This window comes from Mobula birostris, chromosome 27 (assembly GCF_030028105.1).
Source record: "Mobula birostris isolate sMobBir1 chromosome 27, sMobBir1.hap1, whole genome shotgun sequence".
Lineage (NCBI taxonomy): Eukaryota > Metazoa > Chordata > Chondrichthyes > Myliobatiformes > Myliobatidae > Mobula > Mobula birostris.
The window spans coordinates 46,620,032-46,644,099 of NC_092396.1; the positions used below are offsets into that span (position 1 = coordinate 46,620,032).

The 24,068-nt window shown below is 44.3% G+C and overlaps 1 protein-coding gene and 1 long non-coding RNA gene across 4 annotated transcripts in view; both read right to left on the minus strand.

Annotated features, from left to right (window-relative positions):
• Nucleotides 1–409: 409 nt before the first annotated feature.
• LOC140188674 (uncharacterized) lies at nucleotides 410–9,939 on the minus strand. The gene is made up of 3 exons (XR_011883349.1): nucleotides 9,702–9,939; nucleotides 5,870–6,101; nucleotides 410–5,384 (listed from the first exon to the last, which is right to left on the minus strand). It is a non-coding gene; the product is annotated as an uncharacterized lncRNA (long non-coding RNA).
• A 5,367-nt stretch (nucleotides 9,940–15,306) lies between these two features.
• LOC140188751 (complement C1q subcomponent subunit A-like) overlaps nucleotides 15,307–24,068 on the minus strand; it is a 113,887-nt gene continuing 105,125 nt past the window's right edge. For all 3 annotated transcript variants that reach the window (XM_072245360.1, XM_072245361.1, XM_072245359.1), the window contains exon 3: nucleotides 15,307–18,228. In XM_072245360.1, the coding sequence (XP_072101461.1) occupies nucleotides 17,639–18,228 (590 nt within the window). In that variant the 3' untranslated portion in view covers nucleotides 15,307–17,638. The remainder of the gene's footprint in view (nucleotides 18,229–24,068) is intronic.

The following is a 24,068-nucleotide window of genomic DNA, read 5'->3' on the forward strand; positions in this document are numbered from 1 at the left end:
CCTCACACAATATTTCTTCCTCATTCAAACCATTCACACTTTATTTATAGTTCAGATGCAAGTCAAATGATTCCCTTCTACGGGGATGAGGCAAGAAGATGCAAATTCTGCCTGACACCTGCTTGCACTGAGGGTCCACCAGTGCTTTTTGTATTCCAAGGGAGCATTGACTTTAATCATTTATTTTTGGCACCAAAAACAAGTTCAGTTTTCTCTGTTTAACTGAAGGAAATTTTGGCTCATCCAATCCGTTCAATACAATTATTTAGTGATTGCATGGGACCATAGTCACTTGATGACATTTATATTGTTACGTACCCCGTAACTGGGTTGCCAAACCAGCAGAAATGGATCATTCAGTTGGAGTCTGGATTACTAGAACTAAGAAAGTTTTATTAAAGAAACAAGCAACACAGTACTCTAATCAAAAGGATAATGAATGCAACAGTTCAGCAATGATAAACATACATGTACACAGAATTCAGATAACAGGATCAATCAAGCTCTATCGTTGTCTAGGGGTAAATGACCAGTTTCAAAGTGACACAAAGTTCAGTTCAATTTAGTTCAGTTCGCAGTAATCGTTGCCGTGGCGATGGACAGTGGGGGGGAAGGAGAGAGAGCAAAATGAATGAATATTCAACACAGCTTCCACACAGACCTTCGCAGTCAGCTTTCGGGTGAGCCCTTTGTGATGTCATCTGAGGTCACCGACCGTGACCCCTCCGTTTCCAGATACGACCGTTTCTCTGCGCTGAACCTGGCACCCAGGCAAGGTGGACACACACACCAGGTTCCCGCCGATCGTGCCTTTCCACCCTGTGCGTTTATGGCCCGGTACTTCCCACCAACTTGTGAGAGATGCACCGCTTCCAGGGTCTCGTTACCTCGGGTGTCGTGTGTCCTGCCTTAGCGAACCTGTCCCTTTTTATCCCCCTGCTGGGGTATCACCTGTCCATCACTTCAAACAGTTCAGGGTTCAAAGGGGGAGCCGCTCTTGACAGCTCTCCTTCCCCTTCATTACACATCTCCAAATGCTGCTCCATTGTTTTCCTTGTCTCTCTCTCTCTCCTGAAGACAGGTGGCAGACCAACTGCTGATCCCACAGGACAGTTAACATCTTAATCTATGTGTATTCTTGTCACACTTCCCCCCTTTAAGGATTTTTACCGGGGGGTAAAAATTACAAACATGAATACATTATTTGATACACACACAAATATACATCGTTATCAGCTATTTGGCTAATACAGCGAATTTGAAGTTGTCAACACCTGACAGACAGTCAGCCATCACATTTTCTGTTCCTTTTATATGTGTTATTAATAATCCCTTAGACCAGGCTCCAACTTAGCAAACTTCATAGTGGCCAAAAACACTGATGAATTGCGATCAATGTAACCTCTCATTTGGTTTTGTCCCGGACCACAATAACAAGGATCGTCCCATTCCGACTTAGTTTTTTCTCGCAAGGGCTTAGTAGGAGGGGGAGGGGTAGTGACCGCAGAGTTGTTGCTAAACTTCCTACAGTACCCCACCATCTCCAAGAGCCTTCTGAGGGCCCTCTTGTTCGTCGGGGTTGGGAGCTCAGCGATAGCCTGCACTGTAGCTTGCTTCGCTGCCAGCTGCCCCTGTGTCACCACAATTCCCAGGTAAGTGACCTTCGCGTGGCCGAACTCATTTTTTTCAAGGTTCGCTATCAAGCTGGCTTCAGACAGCTGTATTAAATTGCCAATACACACCTCTGTGTTCGTCAGCCCTTTAGTCACTGAATTACTCATTCTATATGAATGTTGCTTGTTGCTGGGCTGACTTATTGCAACAGACACCACCCAACGTCCCAATTCTTTGCATCGCTTCGGGACAATCAAACACACGGGTGCGAGTCGTTTAATTACTTCTCCTAAAGAGTCGCTTTGTTCGGGGATTAAGGGAGAGACCTTATCAGCAGACCTGGCCAAAACAATAGCCTTCTCCCATCTGATCGATACCATACTAATCTTTTCAAAATGTTTTTTTTTCTCTTATCAGGGGGCCCCTAGCTTCATTGATTTCCGCGCTAACCCCAACTAGGTTTGTTAGCATATCAAAAGCCTGTGACCGTCCCAGTTCGCGTTGGCCATAATCAATAACATCCTTCCCCCTGGGCAGCCGGTAAACCTCTTTCATGATTCCACCAACTGTTTCCTCCAGCACCGCAAAATGTCCACCGGGGGGTACCTTGTGGGCCAGGTTAAAAACCTCATCCCCATAACTCTTTTGCACCACCCCCCATTCCTCATCTGCGGGTACTGTACTGGGTTCCCCTTTCTTCCTTAGCACTTCCTCCTCCACACAATAGCCTACTAGTTCCCTTGTCAAGTCTGTGTCAGAGAGAGCTGTCTGTGCCAAAACCATCAGCCCCTCGTCTCGCTCCTGCGTCTGCACAAATTCTTTCCTGGCTACTGTTAAGTCTGTCTCAGCTACCTCACTACCTCTTGTCTCACTACACTCCTTCTTTTCATTTTCTACCCCCTTCTCGTACAAGGTTGGCAGAAACGTTTCAGCTAAATTTACCACCGCAGCCCCATGATGAACCTGTGAGTCCGTGGGCGGGGCCTCACTGCTGGCAGGCTGACCTGTCAACCTCACGACTGGGAACACGATTCCCCCAGCGATGTCATTACTGAGCAAGACTTCCACGCCTTTCATCGGTAATTCGGACCTCACCCCGATCGTGACTAGTCCAGAGACCAGGTTGCTTTGTAAGTGTATCTGGTGCAAAGGGACTGACTCTGTCCCTTCCCCAACACCTTTGACCTTTACCTCCCCAGTCTACTAATTCCAATTTCCTGGCATCCTCTAATGCCTCCAAGGTCGACGCCTTTATAAATTCCTCAGTCTCCATTTCTGCTGTTTGTCTTTTCTTTCTTTCGGGAATTTTGACCCAATCAATTTACTCCGTCCCAAATTTAGCGTTCAAAATCACGGACGAGAACCCCACTTATGTTACGTACCCCGTAACTGGGTTGCCAAACCACCAGAAATGGATCACTCAGGTGGAGTCTGGATTACTAGAACTAAGAAAGTTTTATTAAAGAAACAAGCAACACAGTACTCTAATCAAAAGGATAATGAATGCAACAGTTCAGCAATGATAAACATACATGTACACAGAATTAAGATAACAGGAGCTCTATCGTTGTCTAGGGGCAAATGACCAGTTTCAAAGTGACACAAAGTTCAGTTCAATTTAGTTCAGTTCGCAGTAATCGTTGCCGTGGCGATGGACAGTGGGGGGGAAGGAGAGAGAGCAAAACGAATGAATATTCAACACAGCTTCCACACAGACCTTCGCAGTCAGCTTTCGGGCAAGTCCTTTCTGATGTCATCTGAGGTCACCGACCGTGACCCCTCCGTTTCCAGATACGACCGTTTCTCTGCACTGAACCTGGCACCCAAGCAAGGGTAGACACACACCAGGATCCCGCCGATCGTGCCTTTCCACCCTGTGCGTTTATGGCCCGGTACTTCCCACCGACTTGTGAGAGGCGCACCGCTTCCAGGGTCTCGTTACCTCGGGTGTCATGTGTCCTGCCTTAGCGAACCTGTCCCTTTTTATCCCCCTGCTGGGGTATCACCTGTCCATCACTTCAAACAGTTCAGGGTTCAAAGGGGGAGCCGCTCTTGACAGCTCTCCTTCCCCTTCATTACACATCTCCAAATGCTGCTCCATTGTTTTCCTTACCTCTCTCTCTCCTGAAGACAGGTGGCAGACCAACTGCTGATCCCACAGGACAGCTAACATCTTATCTATGCGTATTCCTGTCACAATATAAACCTGAGTGTCAGTGTAATTAAGGCAAGATAGTTTGTTGCTCAAATCGAGATTTGAGCTAGAGATAACATGTACATTTTGAACAGAAGAGGCCCTAGAATGGACCCTTGATGTCATTTTTGTTCGGTCAGATATGCAGCTACCAATTGAAACAAAATAGTCTCTGACCTGTAAATAAGATTTAAACCATTTTTGTACTGTAAAGTCTCACTCAGTTTTCCAGTCTGTCCAGTAATATGCCACAGTCAACTGTGTCAAAAGCAGCACTAAGATCCAGTAAAACCAAAACTGGAATTTTATCATCATGGTTCAAGCGGTTGTCATTTAAGCAGTCTCAATGCTATGATGTCAAAATCCAGACTGGAAAACATCCAGTTACTTAGTGCCAAAAAGCTGTTAAGTTGCTGGTAAACAACCTTTACTTGAACATGACAAGTTTGATATAGTTATTAAATACTGAAGCATCAAAGTTGTCCTTTTTTTAAAAAGAAGCTCAGTAACTGCATTTTTCAGGGCTTCTGGGGAGCAGCCTGATAGAAGAGAAGTCTTGACTATTTGCAGAATGACTGGCGCCATACAATTAAAAACATTTTTTAAAAAGGCTGTAGGTAAAATGTCAAGGGAATAGGAGGAGGATTTCAGGTGTAACACAGCTTCTAAAGTTTTACAGTCAATAGGTTTGAATTGCGTCATCTTAACTAAATTAGTTCTGTGAGTGAAACTGACTTCTAACCTGCAGAGACACTGACAGCATTTCTAAACTTCTGAATTTTGTCAGTAAAAAAGGTCATTACATGATTTTGTAGATAAAAATTTGGGTGCTACTGATAAGAGGATATGTGAGCTCATCAGTTGTAGCAAACAAGGCAGACCCGATACTTGAGGCAGCACTAGGACTCAATAGTTCCATTTAATATCAGAGAATGTATACCATTTACAACCTGAAATTCTTCCTCTCCGAAGACATCCTCAAAACAGAAAAAACCTGAAGAATGAATGACAGAAAAAAGATGTAACCTCAAAGCCTCCTGCTCTCCCCCCAGTTATTCTAACATAAAGCATCAGCATTCCCACCACTCACGGTGCAAAGCCCCCAAAGAGAGACCATGGTCTACAGTCCATCAAAAACTAACTGTTCACTCCAACATTTTGACATCCCACAGGCTCTCTCTCTCACTAAGTAGAGAGAGACAGATATCATTCCTTCCATAGCAACAAGGGAGACACAGTCGCCATTTTGATGTTATAATCAGTCCAAAGTGTTGCTTTTTTTTGTCCGGGTTTCTTGACTCGAAAATCAGCAAATCAATTACCGAGTACAGAACCTTCTGATAACCACTCTTGCCTTCAATGTTCCACCTCCCGCTACGCTTCAGTAAGTGACACCAGCGAGAATTCATGTCCACAGGGCCGCGCAGGCCACAAAGTTGCCCGAATTCAGGCTGAACCCAGACATACTGAAACACAGCAGATTGACGAACTCCAAGAACGGAAACATGGCGTTGTGTGGAAACTCAGTTTTTGAGCATTGCTGTAGATCAAAGATCTCGATAGGACCTCAGCCACCCTGAAAAGAAAATAGAGACATTAGAATAGGAAGAACTTGGGCTGGCTGGTGGCACAATGACATCGGCGCCGGACCTGGGAGCGGAGGTTTCTGGGTTTGAAACCAGTCAGGTCCGTTCCCGAGTACGCTTTCCATTCGTGCCGGGCTGAGTGTCAAGATTGCAACTCGACCTCATAAAATAAAGGGAAAATACTGTGATAATGTCTATGTGAGGATTGGCGCACCACACAGTCTCTGTCTCTCTTGTTCCGCGCCTTGTAAAAAAAAAGCCATGAAAAAGGCATCATCACGAATGCAAGCACGCACACACAGACGCGCACGCACAGACTCGCAGGCACACGCCAAAAAAAATAGAATAGGAAAAACTTAACTGTTTCACTGATGAGCTAGGAGAAGTCACCCTCAGGCACCATCTTTAGCTAAGCATGCTCAGGAGTATAGCAAGAAACTCGGAAACAAGGTATTACATGGGAGACCTCACAAACCTTGTGAGGGTCTATGACCCATTTGTGAATGTCCCCGGTGAATCATCCATGTCAGCGAGGGAAAAAGATCAACTTCTCGAGCTTGCAAATGATGGTGGGCTGAAAAGTATGTTTGACATAACATCTCTGCCGGCATTCTGGATCAAAGTCAAGGTTGAATATTCTGAGATAGCCACGAAAGCACTGAAAACGTTGCTTCCATTTCCAACATATTTCTGCAAAGCGGAGTTTTCTGCAATGAATGCAACGAAAACTAAATTGTGGAATAGACTGGACATAAGGAACCACCTTCGAGAATCGCTGTCTCCCATCACCCCTCGATAGGAACTTGTTGTTGCAGGGAAACAAGCCCAGGGCTCCCACTGATTCAGCGATATTGGTGTGTTGCAATGATTTTATGTGTTCATATGATGAAAACATGCATTGTGTGTTTAATATCCAAACATTGCTTAAAATGTTATGATGCTATTGACTTATAAGTGACTTATAATTCAGTGGTCCCTAACCTCCGGGCCGCGAAGAATACCGCGGTGGCCGGGACGCACCCAGCACACCTTTAAGAAAAAAGCCGAAATAAACAAGCTAATTGATTAGGTGCCGATTGCGTCGTCTCTGATCTGAGCCGACATTTATGTGCTGGGCAGCATCTAATCAATCAGCTTTTTTATTTCGGCTTTTTTCTTAAAGATGTGCTGAGTGCATTCTGGCTACTGCTGTACCGCTGCATTCTTCGCAGCCGGGATGTTTGGGACCACTGTTATAATTGACTTATCACTACATTCATGCGAGGAAAATATGCGCTGTGTGTTTAATATTAAATTCATTAGATAAACCCCTTTAGAAACAAAATTGAGTATATTAGCCACTTACAAGTGACTTATAGTTGAGTCACTTATATTCCGGTCGCGCTTAACACCCACCCCACCCACCCCACCCCCCCGCCCCGGTCGGCCAGTCTGCCAGTCCACATGAATATTGTTAATATTAAACTGGTCCGCGGTGCAAAAAAGGTTGGGGACCCCTGATTTAAACTAGCTGGCTAGCTGCTAAGGAGCTACGTTATTGATGTCCTAAGTGATGAGGCCAAACTCCCTGTAGACTTGCTTAAAGGTGTAACAGAATAAACGTGATAATATAAGTACGTATTTTAATGTCACATTTGCTACATATACCCAACTTGGTTTACAGATTAGACAAAATCACTAAACAAAGTATTACATACACCCTTGGAGGTCGACGGGGGGTGGATATGGGGTTGCGGGGGCCGGGGGTGCTACCTCCCAGAAATGAGTTTTTGAAGGGTGGGATGTCTGCTCTCATCCCCATTCTCTTAATTTCTCCCCAAATGTCTTTGATGCCCTGAGTGGTTAGAAGGAAGGGAGGCAGAAGAAAGGAAATTATAGGTCAGTTAGCCTGATCTCTGTGATTGGGAAGATGTTGTAGTCAATTGTTAAGGCTGAGATTTTAGAGTACTTGGAGGTACATGATAAAATAGGCCAAATCAGCATGGTTTCCACAAGCTAAAATCTTTTCTGACAAATCTGTTGGAATTCTTTGAGGAAATAACAAGCACATGAGACTACTTAACAAGATAAGAGCCCATGGTATTACAAGAAAGATACTAGCATGGATAGAGCATTGGCTGATTGGCGAGAGGCAAAGAGTGGGAATAAGGGGAGCCTTTTCCAATTGGCTGCTGGTAACTAGTGGTGATCTGCAAGAGTTGGTGTTGGGACCACTTCTTTATACTTTGTATGTCAATGATCTGGATGACGGCTTTGTGCCAGGTTTGAGGATGATACAAAGATAGGTGGAAAGGCAGGGAGTGTTCAGGAAGCAGGGAGGCTGCAGAAGAACTTTGACAGATGAAGAAAATGGGCAAAGTGGCAGATGGAATGGAGTGTCGGGAAGTGTAAGTTCATGCATTTTAGTAGAAGGAATAAAATTAGAGACTAATTTCTGAATGGGGAGAAAATTCAAAAATCTAAGGCACAAAGCAACTTGGGAGTCTTATGCAGGATTCCCTAAAGGTTAATTTACAGGTTAAGTTTGTGATGAGGAAGACAAATGCAGTGTCAGCATTCATTTTGAGTGACTAGGATATAAAAACAAAGATGTAATGCTGAGGTAAATAATGCGCCATTTCCCCGCCTCCACACCGACCATACGATTGTGCTATCAACCTTCTCCCCGGAGCTCCTCTGCCCACCAGTCGGCTGTATAACTTGTCCCAGCCAGAGAGGGAAGCAATGGAGGGTTACATCAGTGAATCTCTCGTGGCGGGCATCATCCTACCCTCATCTTCCCTGGTGGGTGCAGGGTTCTTCTTTGTGGGGAAGAAACATAGAAACATAGAAACATAGAAAATAGGTGCAGGAGTAGGCCATTCAGCCCTTCGAGCCTGCACCGCCATTTATTATGATCATGGCTGATCATCCAACTCAGAACCCCGCCCCAGCCTTCCCGCCATACCCCCTGATCCCCGTAGCCACAAGGGCCATATCTAACTCCCTCTTAAATATAGCCAATGAACTGGCCTCAACTGTTTCCTGTGGCAGAGAATTCCACAGATTCACCACTCTCTGTGTGAAGAAGTTTTTCCTAATCTCGGTCCTAAAAGGCTTCCCCTTTATCCTCAAACTGTGACCCCTCGTTCTGGACTTCCCCAACATCGGGAACAATCTTCCTGCATCTAGCCTGTCCAATCCCTTTATGATTTTATACGTTTCAATCAGATCCCCCCTCAATCTTCTAAATTCCAACGAGTACAAGTCCAGTTCATCCAGTCTTTCCTCATATGAAAGTCCTGCCATCCCAGGAATCAATCTGGTGAACCTTCTTTGTGCTCCCTCTATGGCAAGGATGTCTTTCCTCAGATTAGGGGACCAAAACTGCATACAATACTCCAGGTGTGATCTCACCAAGGCCTTGTACAACTGCAGTAGTACCTCCCTGCTCCTGTACTCGAATCCTCTTGCTATAAATGCCAGCATACCATTCGCCTTTTTCACCGCCTGCTACATGTGACTTAATCTTCTCCCTCTCAAACTGCAGTATGAAATCAATCATATTATGATCACTGCCTCCTAAAGGTTTCTTTACATTAAGCTGGGGGATTGGTGATGGTTTTCCTGAATGGGTACTAGATGGGATCTCTGAAGTGTGATCTGTGAGCCGAATATGCTGTAACTGGATTGGGAGGAAGGGGTCATCAGGGAAGATGGATGTCTTCTTTTGTAGTTGTAAGCTAACTAAAGGCCTTTCCCAACTGAAGAACAATCACTTGCAGAAAAGTTGGTTTTCAAGATTGACTGACCATTAACATCTGGCAACTCATATTGTATACAGATGTCCTGCGCTTTTCGAATGTTCACTTTACAACACCTCGCTGTTACGAAAGACCTACATTAGTTACCTGTTTTCGCTAACAGAAGGCGTTTTCAATGTTACAAAAAAAGGCAGCATGCAAAAAAATCAGTGCATGATAAAAGGCAGTGCGCGCCCCAAGCAGCCAAGCTCCTCCCCTGGAACTGTGTTCTAGCCAGCATTGCTTAAATATGTGCCTGTCAGCAGCCATTAGCAAGATGAGTTCTAAGGTATCGGAAAAGCCTAAAAGAGCTCGTAAGGGTATTACACTTAGCGTAAGACTAGACATAATTAAGCGTTTCGATCGAGGTGAATGAAGTAAGAACAAAGTGAGTTTGGCTTGTGGAAGTTGACGAAGATGATGTTGAAGAGATTTTGGCATCCCATGACCAAGAACTGATAGATGAAGAGCTGATGCAATTGGAAGAGGAAAGGATAACAATCGAAACCGAATGCAGTAACGAACCTCTGATTGCATTGCCTCTGATCTGGGCCGACATTTACGTGCCGGGCAGCATCTAATTAATTAGCTTGTTTATTTCGGCTTTTTTCTTAAAGATGTGCTTGGTGCGTTCCGGCCACCGCTGCATTCTTCGCGGATCGGTATCAGTCAGCGGCCTGGAGTGTGGGGGCCACTGCACGACCCTAACCTCCGATGACTCAGCCTAACACACCATCATCAGTGTACTTAGCGCTGTCTTCCCAATTCCTGTAAGCGATAATACACATTATTACTACACTACATTATTTCTACTTTATATAGGCTGTGTATTTTTATGTGTTATTTGGTATGATTTGGCAGCTTCATAGCTTAAAGGTTACTGGAGAGAGTGTTTCTGTGGAGAGTGCTTGCGTGAGATTTTCGCTACGGAGAACAGTGCAGGCAATGATTGTAGAAAAGTATTTCTACTTTATATAGACTGTGTATTTATCATATCATTCCTGCTTTTACTACATGTTACTGTTATTTTAGGTTTTATGTGTTATTTGGCATGATTTGGTAGGTTATTTTTTGAGTCTGTGAACGCTCACAAATTTTTCCCGTATAAATAAATGGTAATTGCTTCTTCACTTTACGACATTCCGGCTTACGAACCATTTCACAGGAACGCTCTACCTTCGGATGGCAGGGGAAACTTACTCCAGATTATATGTTTTGAACTTTTCTTTGTCTTGACTCTGGAAGGCCTCCATCTTCTCCAGACACAGCTAAGGTCTATACTGAAGCAACCTTTATTATTGCTGAAGCTGGCGATTGTTTTAGCGAGGAATACAGGAATCTTCACAAAAACTGACATAGGAGGTATTTGTGTCAGTGTGTTCACCATTGTTGTCCATGCCAGTTATAAAGATGTTCCAATTCATGGAATCAGACTTTTGGCATTTCTGTTTCCTCTTTTATCCCTGAACAGTCCTACCCCCACTCTCGTCACCCTCCTGCTCGTCACGTATTTGTAGAACACCTTAGAAGAGGGGTATGTGCCAAACACTGACAAATGGGGTAGGCATCTTGTCTGAACTGGGCCAAAGAGCCTGCTTCCAGTCAGTCCTATAACTATGAATTATAGAAGTATTGTTGAAGAGTGCTCTTTGAATCTCTTTCCCTTCGGAATCAACAATGTAATAACCTAGATTTTATTAGCCAGCTTAATGTAAAGGAACCCTTAGGAGGCAGTGATCATAATATGATTGAATTTATACTGCAATTTGAGAGGGAGAAGATTAAGTAACATATATCAGTATTGCAATGGAATAAAGGGAATTACAGAGGCATGAGAGAGGAGCTGGCCCAGGTGGATCAGAGGAGGATATTGGCGGGCATGACGGCAGGACAGGGGTAGCTAAAATTTCTGGGTATAGTTCACAAGGCACAGGATATGCCCCTCAGGAGAAAAAGTTCTCAAATGGCAGGGCTAGGCAAGTGTGGCTGACAAGGGAAGTTAAGGACTTCCTAGAAGCCAAGGAAAAGGCGTATAAGGTAGCAAAGGTGAGTGGGAAGTTGGATTTACTGTAAGACCATAAGATATAGGGGAAGAATTAGGCCATTCAGTTCATCGAATCTGCTCCGCCATTCCATCATGGCTGACCCCGTATCCCACTCCTCCCCATTCACCTGCCTTCTCGCCATATCCTTTGATGTCCTGACCAATCAGGAAACGATCAACTTCCGCCTTAAATATGTGCACATACTTGGCCTCCACCGCAGTCTGTGGCAGAGCATTCCACTGATTTACTGTAAGGATGATTGGGAAGCTTATAAAATTCAACAAAAGACAAATAAAGCAGCTATAAGAAGGGAAAAGATGAAATATGAGGGCAAACTGGCCAATAATATAAAGCAGGATACTAAAAGTTTTTTCAGTTATTTAAAGAATAAAAGAGAAGTCAGAGTTGATATTGGACCAATGGAAAATGATGCTGGTGAGGTAGTAATGGGGAACAAAGAAATGGCAGATGAACTTAACAAGTTCTTTGCTTCAGTCTTTACTGTGAAAGACACTAGCTGTATGCCAGATGTTAGTGTCAGGGAGCAGGAGTGAGAGTCATTGCTATTACAAAGGTAAAAGTGTCAGGCAAACTCAAAGGTCTTAAGGTGGATAGATTGTCCAGATGGATGACATCCCAGAGCCCGGTTGCTGAAGAGATAAAAACATAGAAAACTTACAGCACAATACAGGCCCTTTGGCCCACAAAGTTGTGCCGAACATGTCCCTACCTTAGAGATTACTATAGTTACTCATAGCCCTGTTTTTATAAGCTCCATGTACCTATCCAAAAGTCTCTTAAAAGACTGTATTGTATCCGCCTCCACCACCGTCGCCGGCAGCCCATTCCACACACTCACCACTCTCTGTGTAAAAAAACTTACCCTTGACATCTCCTCTGTACCTACTCCCAAGCACCTTAAACCTGTCATCTTGTGGCAGCCATTCAGCCCTGGGAAAAAGCCGCTGACTGTCCACAAGATCAATGCCTCTCATCATCTTATTATCTCTATTAGGTTGCTCCAAGGAGAAAAGGCCGAGTTCACTCCACCTATTCTCATAAAGCATGCTCCCCAATCCAGGCAACATCCTTGTAAATCTCCTCTGCACCCTTTCTATGGTTTCCACATCCTTCCTATAGAGAGGCGACCAGAACTGAGCACAGTACTCCAAGTGGGGTCTGACCAGGGTCCTACATAGCTGCAACATTACCTCTCAGCTCCTAAATTCAATTCCACAATTGATGAAGGCCAATGCACCGTATGCCTTCTTAACCACAGAGTCAACCTGCGCAGCCGCTTTGAGCGTCCTATGGACTCGGACTCCAAGATCCCTTTGATCTTCCACACTGCCAAGAGTCTTACCATTAATACTATATTCTGCCATCATATTTGACCTACTAAAATGAACCACCTCACACTTAAACACGAGGAATTCTGCAGATGCTGGAAATTCAAACAACACACATCAAAGTTGCTGTTAGTCCTGACGAAGGGTCTCGGCCCGAAACGTCGACTGTACCTCTTCCTAGAGATGCTGCCTGGCCTGCTGCGTTCACCAGCAACTTTGATGTGTGTTGCCACCTCACACTTATCTGGGTTGAACTCCATCTGCCACTTCTCAGCCCAGTTTTGCATCCTATCAATGTCCCGCTGCAACCTCTGATAGCCCTCTACACTATCCACAACACCCCCAACCTTTGTGTCATCAGTAAGCTTACTAACCCATCCCTGCACTTCCTCACCCAGGTCATTTACAAAAATCACGAAGAGTAAGGGTCCCAGAACAGATCTCCAAGGCACACTACTGGTCACTGACCTCCATGCAGAATATGACCCATCTACAACCACTCTGCCTTCTGTGGGAAAGCCAGTTCAGGATCCACAAAGCAATGTCCTCTTGGATCCCATGCCTCCTTACTTTCTCAATAAGCCTTGCATGGGGTACCTTATCAAATGCCTTGCTGAAATCCATATACACTACATATACTGCTCTTCCTTCATCAATGTGTTTAGTCACATCCTCAAAAAATTCAATCAGGCTCGTAAGGCATGACCTGCCCTTGACAAAGCCATGCTAACTATTCCTAATCATATTATACCTCTCCAAATGTTCATAAACCTGCCTCTCAGGATCTTCTCCATCAACTTACCAACCACTGAAGTAAGACTCACAGGTCTATAATTTCCTGGGCTATCTCTATTCACTTTCTTGAATAAGAGGACAGCATCCACAACCCTCCAGAACCTCTCCCATCCCCATTGATGATGCAAAGATCATCGCCAGAGGCTCAGCAATCTCCTCCCTCGCCTCCCACAGTAGCCTGGGGTACATCTCATCCGGTCCCGGCAACTTATCCAACTTGATGCTTTCCAAAAGCTCCAGCACATCCTCTTTTTTAAGATAATGGATGCATTGGTCCTAATCTTTCAAGAATCACTTGATTCTGGCATAGTCTGGAGAACTAAAAAAATTGCCAATGTTACTCCACTCTTTAAAAAGGGAGGCAGACAAATGAGAGGAAATTATAGGCCAGTTAGTCTAACTTCAGTAGTTGGGAAAGTGTTGGAGTCCATAATTAAGAATGAGGTTTCAGTATACGTGGAGACTAATGATAAAATAAATCAAAGTCAACATGGTTTCTGTAAAGGGAAATGTTGCCTGACAAATCTGTTAATATTATTCGAGGAAGTAACAAGCAGGGTGGACAAAGGAGAGGCAGTGGATGTAATTTACTTTCATTTTCAGAAGGCAGTTGATAAGGTCCCTCACATGAGGCTACTAACAAGATTAGGTCCTATGGTGTTACAGGAAATATACTGGCATGGATAGAGGAATGGCTGAGAGGCTGTAGGCAGCGAGTGGGAATAAAGGGGGCCTTTTCTGGTTGGCTACCAATGCCTAGTGGTGTTCCTCCAGGGTCAGTATTGTGACCACTGCCGGTCATTCAGATAGTGGCTTTGTGGCAAAGTTTGTGGATGATCCGAAGATAGGTGGAGGAGCCAGTGGTGCAATGCTATTGCTACAGGACTTAGACAAACTGGAAGAATGGGCAAAAAAGTGGCAGATGGAATACAGTGTTGGGACATGTACGATAATGAATTTTGGTAAAAGGAACAATAGTGCCGACTATAATCTAAATGGGGAGAAAGTTCTTCCTCCTCTGTATCAACCATATTCCTTCATTCTCTTTATATTCATGTGTTCTCTCTCTAAGCCTGTGAAATTCCACCAAATTTCTCTGTTCCACTACTACCCCTGGTAATCCATTCCAGGCATCCTCCACTTTCTGTGTATAAAATGCCCCTGATGTCACCTTTAAACAAACCCCAGCCCAACATTAAAAACATGTTCTCTGGTGGTTTCCTTTACTTGTCGTGGTATGAGCGATCTTGCAGCTCAGGAGCAGGCTGTCCCCTTCCTCAGGCCTACTTCAACATTCAATAAGATCACATTTCATCCTCTGTACAACACAATCCTATAAGCTTTGATTTCCTTATGTCCAAAAATCTACCCATCTTTGCCTTGAATATACTCAGAATCTGAACTTCTGTGGTCTTCTGGGATGGAGAATTTCAAAGATTTACCACCCTCTGAGTGAAGACATTTCTCTTCACCTCTGTCCTGAATGGTTCAGCTATTTTCCATCCTGAATTTGTTATTAAACTAATAGAAATAGTATTGCTATTAAGAGATGACGGAAGTTTTGATAGTTCCATAAGGCGCTTCTAATCTCAAAGAATTTAAAGCCCAGCCTAATGTATATTTGATCTCCTCCATTCCAAGAATCAAGCCTTCATTGCATTCCCTCTGTCAAGTGCCTTCTTTGTTATGTAGGAAAACTAAGACCAGTACTGAGTATTTCAGTTGAGCTCTTGCCAATGGCTTATATATTTATAACAAGATATCTGAATTCTTTAACTCGAATCTTCATGCAATGATGGCAACGTACTGTTTGCCTTCTTAATTGCTTGCTATACCTTGGATAACTTGGATGGACACTGAGGTCAGCATGGACGTGTTGGGCAGAAGGGCATGCTTCCTTGCTGTATAACTCTCCCTGAATGAACTGCATATTCATTGATAGATAGATAGATAGATATACTTTATTAATCCCGAGGGACGTTTGGTTTCGTTACAGCTGCACCAACCAAGAATAGAGCGTAAATATAGCAATACAAAAACCCCAACAATCAAACAACAAAATGCAAACTATGCCAGATGGAAAATAAGTCCAGGACCAGTCTATTGGCTCAAGGTGTCTGACCCTCCACGGGAGGAGCTGCACATTCGATGGCCACAGGAAGGAACGACTTCCCATGCCACCAAGTGTTGTATCACGGTGGAATGTGGCCGAAGTCCAACAGTAAAAAGTTCAATATCCAGTCTGCAAACACGTTCCTTGATCGTAATATACCCCGGATTGCACCATCCGTTGTTGGCCAGAACAGTAAGCACCCAACTCCTTTATGCTTACCGCTCTCAGTGCACTTCTGGTCAGCCGGAACGGTATTACCCACCGAACTCCTCTTCTCCATAAGTCTCTGTTGTCTCGACCCAGTCCTCTTTCCTCGGTGTCATCAATTCATAGCCAGGATTCTCAGAATGCCAACACTGCAGGTGGCAATTGAAATTTTGAGCCAATAGATTAATAAAATTTCCCAACTGAAGTTCCTTGTAAGAATCTGGTATTTATTTGAACATGCACTACCTATTATCGTGTACAAGTTGATTTGAAAATTCAATATAGAACTTTGGCATTTGGGGGAGTATATCGACCAGTGAAACATTTTGAACCCTTGCCATTTACATTTCCAGACAATAGAATGTATTCAAAGGTGCTGCTTGCTTTTAATTACATGTGGTGTATTGAGTCTGAATAAAGCCATTTCATTTTCATCCTCATCGATTTTTATTTCAAAAGCAAAATATTAACCCCAGTCATGCTCTAGAAGCTGTGATTGGGTCATTTATAGCTGTAAATTAAGAGTCAGGACTAATAAAGGTGAGACATATACAGTGAATAGTACAACTTTATAAAACAATTGTTAGGCCACAGAGGAATATTGTTCGTACACTCTAAGGAGAGGATGAAAAGTGATTCACTAGAACGTTTGTCAGGATGAAGCACTTCATTTCTAGGAAGAGATGGGAGAGGCTAGGTTTGTTTTCCTTGGAGCAGAGGAGGGTGAGAGGGAAAGGTATGAACCATATTCAGGTAAATGGTTTAGTGCAGAAGAATAGTCCATGTTAGCATGAACATGATGCACCAAAAGGCCTGCTTCTGTGCTCTATGAGAGCTGGAAGAGTTGGGGTGGTGGGTTGAGGAGAGTACTTCTATAACTGGAGGGAAGTGTAAGAGTGTACTATCTCCTTTGTTTACATGAAGGTATTTGGGTGTTGAAAATTTTGAATATAATTGAGAAAATCTAAGTAGACACCTCTTTTTCCCTTATTAGGGAAAGAGAGAGCCTGTGGTATGTCGAATGCCAGTGAACAGTGTAGCCTTTAGGCTAACTGCAAGTCTGTCTTTGCTGTTGGTTTGTTCACGCTTGAGTGCTTGGTGGTGGGTGCTGATGCTTTTTTTTTGCTGGGGGGGGATTGTTGCTTGCTGCCCCTTATGCGTGGGAGGAAAGGGAGCTGGGGTTACTTTGGGGTTCTAACATTTAACTGTCATTCATTCTTTGGGGCACTCCTCTGTTTTTGTGGATGGTTGCGAAGAAATAGCATTTCAGGATGTATATTGTATACATTTCTCTGACATTAAATGTAGCTTTGAAATCTTTGGAGGGGCAATGCAGTTTTGAAATATTCTTATCCAAAATAATCTAGAAGTGGTTATACATTTTGCCAAAACTTTTGAATAGAAAGCACTGAGCCTGTTCAACTGCACACAGAGATGTTCATATTATACTCTGCTTGTCCACAAGATATTCCAATGTGCTTCCTCTTGTCACTTGCATAAAATAAGTGACTTTGAGCACTGGATGATTCACAGAAGTAGGTGAGCAAATGACCAGTTTCATTCATCTGAAATGAAGCATGTAGAGTAGATAAATCCTAATTCTTGGAAGCATGCTCCTCCTTTCTGTGGGAACAAATGAAAGATTGATTTAACTTCTGTATTCCTTCATTGGGTTTGATGGGCTTAGGGCTGTTCAGCAGGACTTGAACCCCTCACTGAAATGCAAATCTATTTTTGTGATTCATTTTTTGAGACATGCCCATGTCTGACTCGATAAAAATAATTGGCTTCAGTTAACTAGTGCTTCACTTTTTCCCTGTCAAAATAACCTAATAATATTAAGAGAAAAAGTCTAGACTTGATGGCTCATTTTGTATCTGGTGATTTGAAGCAGTTAAATATGTGAGCAGATTATCTAAATGAAAGGTTCATGTCTTCCGAACCTGTGGTCAGTTATTCATCTGGAAAGAGAAGGAAGCCAGAAAAAACACTGTTGATATCACTTGATCCAAAAATGTTGTTGAAATCTGGTACTGTTTGGAGCCACACTTGATCATTTATATTCAGCCGCAGCACAGTCCCACCAGAATTCATCTGATATCTGGCCTCAGTATTGCTTTTTGCAGCGAGGTCACAGAATCCAGCTTCCTTTTTGTTATTTTTCATAATGTTTATGCAAAGCTTCCCTTCAGTAACTACATTGTATGTGAAGAAATACCAGCCTGCTTTACAAGTAAGGAATGTCCCAGAATCAGTTTGGAAACAACCTCCCTCATTAGTGATATTTCTGTTGAAAATCACACGGTGTTTCGGATGGGGGTGACCAGCAATGGTTCTCATGACAGAGAAAGCCGGTCTGTCTACACCCACTAGACCACTACCCCTCCCCGATTGTCCTTTCTGCCCACTTGGCCCAGGTGGCCCTGGTTCACCCTTTGGTCCCATTCGACCAGCATATCCTCTGGGGCCATGAGCTCCTGGCAATCCTGGGTCTCCTGGTGGCCCCATCTTTCTTGGTTCACCAAGAATGTGACTGGCCATTCCTGAGGGAAAGAAGAGTGAGAGATGAGCAACATTGTTTTACAAATGTCTCTATTTATCATAGAAAGTATTTAGATGAAGAAACATTGAAATAGCCTGACATAGAAGGCTGGCATAGAAGACAGTGTGTTGGGATTAACACTTGATCACTACTATGGGAACAGAGGGCTGTCTCCATGCTGATTCTATCTATCAGAATGGCAGCAGCATGAACGATGTACTTGAGCACCAGCTAAGTGCAATCGGAAGCATTTTCCTTTGTGACCACTCATATCAGTTAGAACTGCAGACGTTTTGCAAGTTTTAATGGAACTGAACTGGAGGCCAAGGCCACCGAGCTCTGGAGTTACTGCTCCTTTATACTTATGTATTCACAGCACAGTAAAGTGCTCAGCTTTGAGGAGTAGAATTAGATTCCTGCAGCAGGTGGAGCATGTTTGGCAGCCTTTAAAACCACACCTAGTCCCCTCTCCCACAACTCCACCACCCTTCAGAGTGGTTTGGGAGAAGTCTGGATCAGCATGAGATAAGGCACAGAGCCTTATAAACTAATAAAATCAACCACTAAGGAAAATGCCTACAACATGTCACTCAGCCAAAACGAAGTACAAAGATGTTTTAAGTTGATTTTTTTTTAAATTAGTCCAAAAGTTTGTGAAATACTTTGGTTTAGCTTCCTGTCTCAAAAGTCACTTAAGCAGTCTTATCAATGAAGTACACAAGCGCAACTAGAGAGGAAACAACTTCTCGCAAGTTGGAGCTATTTCAAAGATGCGAAGGTCAAGGTCAGCCTGCCTCTGTAAGGGTGACAGGTAAAGACAGAAATATCAGGGAATCTTGCTTAATATAGAATGTTTAAGCCTTTTTTCAGGGAGAAGAAGGAAGTATATACCCTTTAGAGAGAGTTGTGATCAAGCAATTTGCAAAACAGTTTATAGGAGAAAAGATAAGAACGAAAATGGGAGAGTAAGAAGGACCTGTGTCATGATAGGAGATAGGAATAAGGAGAATTCTAAAATGTTTTTTAAAGTACTGTATATCAGAAGCAGGAAGGTAGTTCGGGAGGAATAGGTCTATGTGACGCCAAGCAAAGCTATCGGACGATTGATGCTAATGAGAGAGATAAGAAAGACAATGGAGAAACATTCAAAATGCTAATAAGAGAGAAGAGAGGGATCAACGGAAAAGAAACACAATTCAGAATATTGACAGACTGGTTGCTTTGAACCTGAACTGTTTCAAGTTTGATGGACAGGGGATACTCCAGCACGGAGATAAAAAGAGCAGGTTCCACAGGACTGGAAGATTGCAAATGTCACTCCGCTATTTAAGAAGGGGGCAAGGAAGCAAAAAGGAAATTATAGACCTGTTAGCTTGACATCGGTGGTTGGGAAGTTGTTGGAGTCGATTGTCAAGGAGTACCTGGAGGCATATGACAAGATAGGCAGAACTCAGCATGGATTCCTTAAAGGAAAATCCTGCTTGACAAACCTATTACAATTTTTTGAGGAAATTACCAGTAGGCTAGACAAGGGAGATGCAGTGGATGTTGTATATTCGGATTTTCAGAAGGCCTTTGACAAGGTGCCACACATGAGGCTACTTAACAAGATAAGAGCCCATGGAATTACAGGAAAGTTACTTACGTGGATAGAGCGTTGGATGATTGGCAGGAAACAGTGTGGGAATAAAGGGATCCTATTCTGGTTGGCTGCCGGTTACCAGTGGTGTTCCACAGGGGTCTGTGTTGGGGCCGCTTCTTTTGACATTGTACATCAACGATTTGGATTATGGAATAGATGGCTTTGTGGCTAAGTTTGCTGACGATACGAAGATAGGTGGAGGGGCCGGTAGTGCTGAGGAAACAGAGAGACTTGGATAGATTGGAAGAATGGGCAAAGAAGTGGCAAATGAAGTACAATGTTGGAAAGTGTATGGTTATGCACTTTGGCAGAAAAAATAAATGGACAGACTATTATTTAAATAGGGAAAGAATTCAAAGTTCAGAGATGCAATGGGACCTGGGAGTCCTCGTACAGGATACCCTTAAAGTTAACCTCCAGGTTGAGTCCGTAGTGAAGAAGGTGAATGCAATGTTGGCATTCATTTCTAGAGGAATAGAGTATAGGAGCAGGGATGTGATGCTGAGGCTCCATAAGGCGCTGGTAAGACCTCACTTGGAGTACTGTGGGCAGTTTTGGTCTCCTTATTTAAGAAAGGATGTGCTGACGTTGGAGAGGGTACAGAGAAGATTCACTAGAATGATTCTGGGAATGAGAGGGTTAACACATGAGGAACATTTGTCTGCTCTTGGACTGTATTCCTTGGAGTTTAGAAGAATGAGGGGAGACCTCATAGAAACATTTTGAATGTTGAAAGGCATGGACAGAGTGGATGTGGCAAAGTTGTTTCCCATGATGGGGGAGTCTAGTATGAGAGGGCATGACTTAAGGATTGAAGGGTGCCCATTCAGAACAGAAATGCGAAGAAATTTTTTTAGTCAGAGGGTGGTGAATCTATGGAATTTGTTGCCATGGGCAGCAGTGGAGGCCAAGTCATTGGGTGTATTTAAGGCAGAGATTGATAGGTATCTGAGTAGCTAGGGCATCAAAGGTTATGGTGAGGAGGCGGGGGAGTGGGACTAAATGGGAGAATGGATCAGCTCATGATAAAATGGCGAAGCAGACTCGATGGGCCAAATGGCCGACTTCTGATCCTTTGTCTTATGGTCTTATGGTTTGCTAAGGCACGTGACACACCACGAGACCACGAGACCCTGGAAAGAGCAATGTACCCCCACAAGTCAATGGGACTAGGCAGAAAATGGTTCGGCACAGTCAAGAAGGGCCAAAAAGGCCTGGTTCTGTGCTGTAGTTTCTATGGTTCTAAGTGGTGGGAGTTTGGAGGTCCGGTTCGCAGGAACCGACCAGAGGCTCACAGGGTGTAAAGGTACAATCGGTGGGAACCTGGGATGTGTGTCGCCCTTGCCTGGGTGCCGGGTTCACCGCGGAAGAACAATCGTATCCAGAATGGAGGGGTCACAGTTGGTGACCACAGCGGGGATTAGAAGACATCAAAGGTCTGCCTGAACCAAATTGCATCTCTCTCTCTGTCTCTCTCCAACTGTACGGCAACAGCGATTACTGTGAACTGCACTAAACGGAACTGAACTCTGCTTCACTTAAGACTGATCATTTTACCCCTAGACTGCAATAGAGCTTGGTTGATTCCTATTACCCTATTTCTGTGTATATGTGTGTATTATCATTGCTAACCTGTTATATAGATATCCTTACAATTAGAGTACTGTTTTACTTATGTCTGTAATAAAACTTTATTAGTTCCTAGTAATCCAGACTCCAACGAGCGTTCCATTTCTGCTGGTTTGGCAACCCAGTTACGGGGTACGTAACATAAGTGGGGATCTCGTCCGGGATTTTGAACGCCAAATTTGGGACTGGGTAAGTTGATTGGGTTAAAATTCCCGAAAGAAAGAAAGGGCAAACAGCAGAAATGGAGATTGAGGAATTTCTAAAGGCGCCAGCCTTGGAGGCATTAGAGGATGCCAGGAAATCAGAATTGGTGACTGTTGCCAAATGGTTGAATCTTTTTAAGGGGAAGCCAACAATGAGGAGAGCGGAGATACATAGAGCTATCGTTGAGCGTTATGTATCTAAAGGTGTGTTTCCCCAAGGGGAGCTGGAGGTGTTGTCTATGAGCAAACCTGGTGGAGAAGCAGTGCAGCTGCAGATGGAAAAATTGAGACTCGAGCATGAGTTCCGAATAAAGCAGTTACAACGGGAAGAGAGAGTACAGCAGTTGGAACGGGAAGAGAGAGTACAGCAGTTGGAACGAGAAGAGAGAGGCAAGCAGTTAGAACGGGAAGAGAGTAAGAAGCAGAAGGAAAGGAAGTTTGAACTGGAGAAGTTAAGGATGACGCTAGAGAGGGGCTAAATGCCAAACCAAGGTGGAGGGTTCAGGGCGACCCAGGAGGTTAGGTTGGTTCCCCCATTTGAGGAGGCCGATGTTGATCGGTACTTTCTACATTTTGAAAATGTCGCTGCAAGTCAGGACTGGCCGAGGGATAAGTGGGCTGTTTTGCTTCAGAGCGTACTTAAGGGGAAGGCTCAGCAAGCTTACTCGGCATTGTCTGCAGAAGATGCCCAGAGGTATGATGTGGTGAAAGAGGCTATACTCAGGATTTATGAGTTGGTCCCGGAGGCATACCGGCAAAGGTTCCGGAATGTGAGGAAGCAGTGGGGCCGCACGTATTTAGAGTTCGCCCGTGAGATGCAGATGTATTGTGAGCATTGGTGTGCCTCAAAAGGGGTCAATGGGGATTATGACAGACTGCTACAGCTAATACTGATTGAACAATTTAAAGGTTGTGTCCCTGAAGGTATGAGGCCCTATCTAGATGAGAAAGAGGCAGAAACCTTAGCCGCAACTGCTAAGTTAGCGGATGAGTACGCGTTAACACACAAAGCAATGTTCACCCCGAGTAAAAGCTACCAGAAGGGTAGTCGAGAGGGCGGAGAAAGTCCTCTGGAAAAGCCAGAAAGTAAGTCGGGGAATAGTGAGAAGGATAAGGAAGACAGGAAGCAGTTTGGTAGGAAGTCTCCTGGGGTCGTATGCTATAATTGTGGGAAAGCTGGTCACACTGCGCCCAGGTGTTTTGCCCCAAAGAAGGAGATGGGGAAAGGAAAAACAACGACTCCGACTGACTGTATTGAGCCGGCAAACAAACTGCTAGGGGAGAAGAGGTCTGATACAGTTCAGGAAGGGCGCGAGAAATTTATTTCGGGCAGACTGGTGTCGGTGACGGAGGGGTCAAACCCAGTTCCAGTACGGATCTGGAGAGACACTGGGGCTTGTCAGTCATTGACCTTAAGGAAGGTGTTAGACTTTAGTTCAGAGACCGAGACTGGGGAGGTCAGTGTGATAAAAGGCATTGGGAAAGAGACTGAAGCAGTACCTTTGCACCAGATACACCTAGAAAGCGACTTGGTCTCCGGCCCGAATTACCGATGGAAGACGTGGAGGTCTTACTCGGTAATGACCTTGCAGGCGGAGATGTGTACCCAGCAGTAAAGCTGTCAAGCAAGCCTGCCAGGACTGAGGACCTGCCCATGGACTCACAGGTTTATCCCGTTTGCGCAGTAACTTGGAGTATGTCCAGAAAGGCTGCCAAAGCGAATGTAGATTTAGCTGAGACATTTTTACCAGCCTTGTACCAGGAGGGGTTAGAAAGTGAGAAGAAGGAGGATAGTGGAGTGGAAGGAAGTGGGGGAGTTGAGGTAGACTTTTCATTAGCGAGGAAGGGATTTATAAAGGCACAGGAACGAGACGAGGAGCTGGTGGTTTTGATGGAGACAGCTCTCTCCTAAGCAGAAATAAAAAGGGAAGCAGTGGGCTATTGTGTGAAGGAGGGAGTACTGATGAGGAAGTGGAGACCAAGTACCGTGCCCGCAGATGAGGAGGGGGGGGGTGGTACACCAGGTGGTAGTGCCGAAAATTTATAGAGACGAGATTTTTAACCTGGCCCACAAGATACCCCCCGTGGACAATTTGGAGTGAGGAAAACAGTCAATAGAATTATGAAAGAGTTTTACTGCCCGAACATGAGGAAGGATATTATTGAATATTGTAGACGGTGTCACACCTGTCAGGTGGTAGGTAAGCCGAACCAGGTCCTGCCTAAAGCGCCCCTTCGACCGATACCCACTTTTGGGGAACCTTTTTCCCGAATAATTGTGGATTTTGTGGGTCCCCTGCCCAGAACTGCGAGTGGGCGAGAGTATGTGATGACTATGATGTGCACCGCCACCAGGTTTCCGGAGGT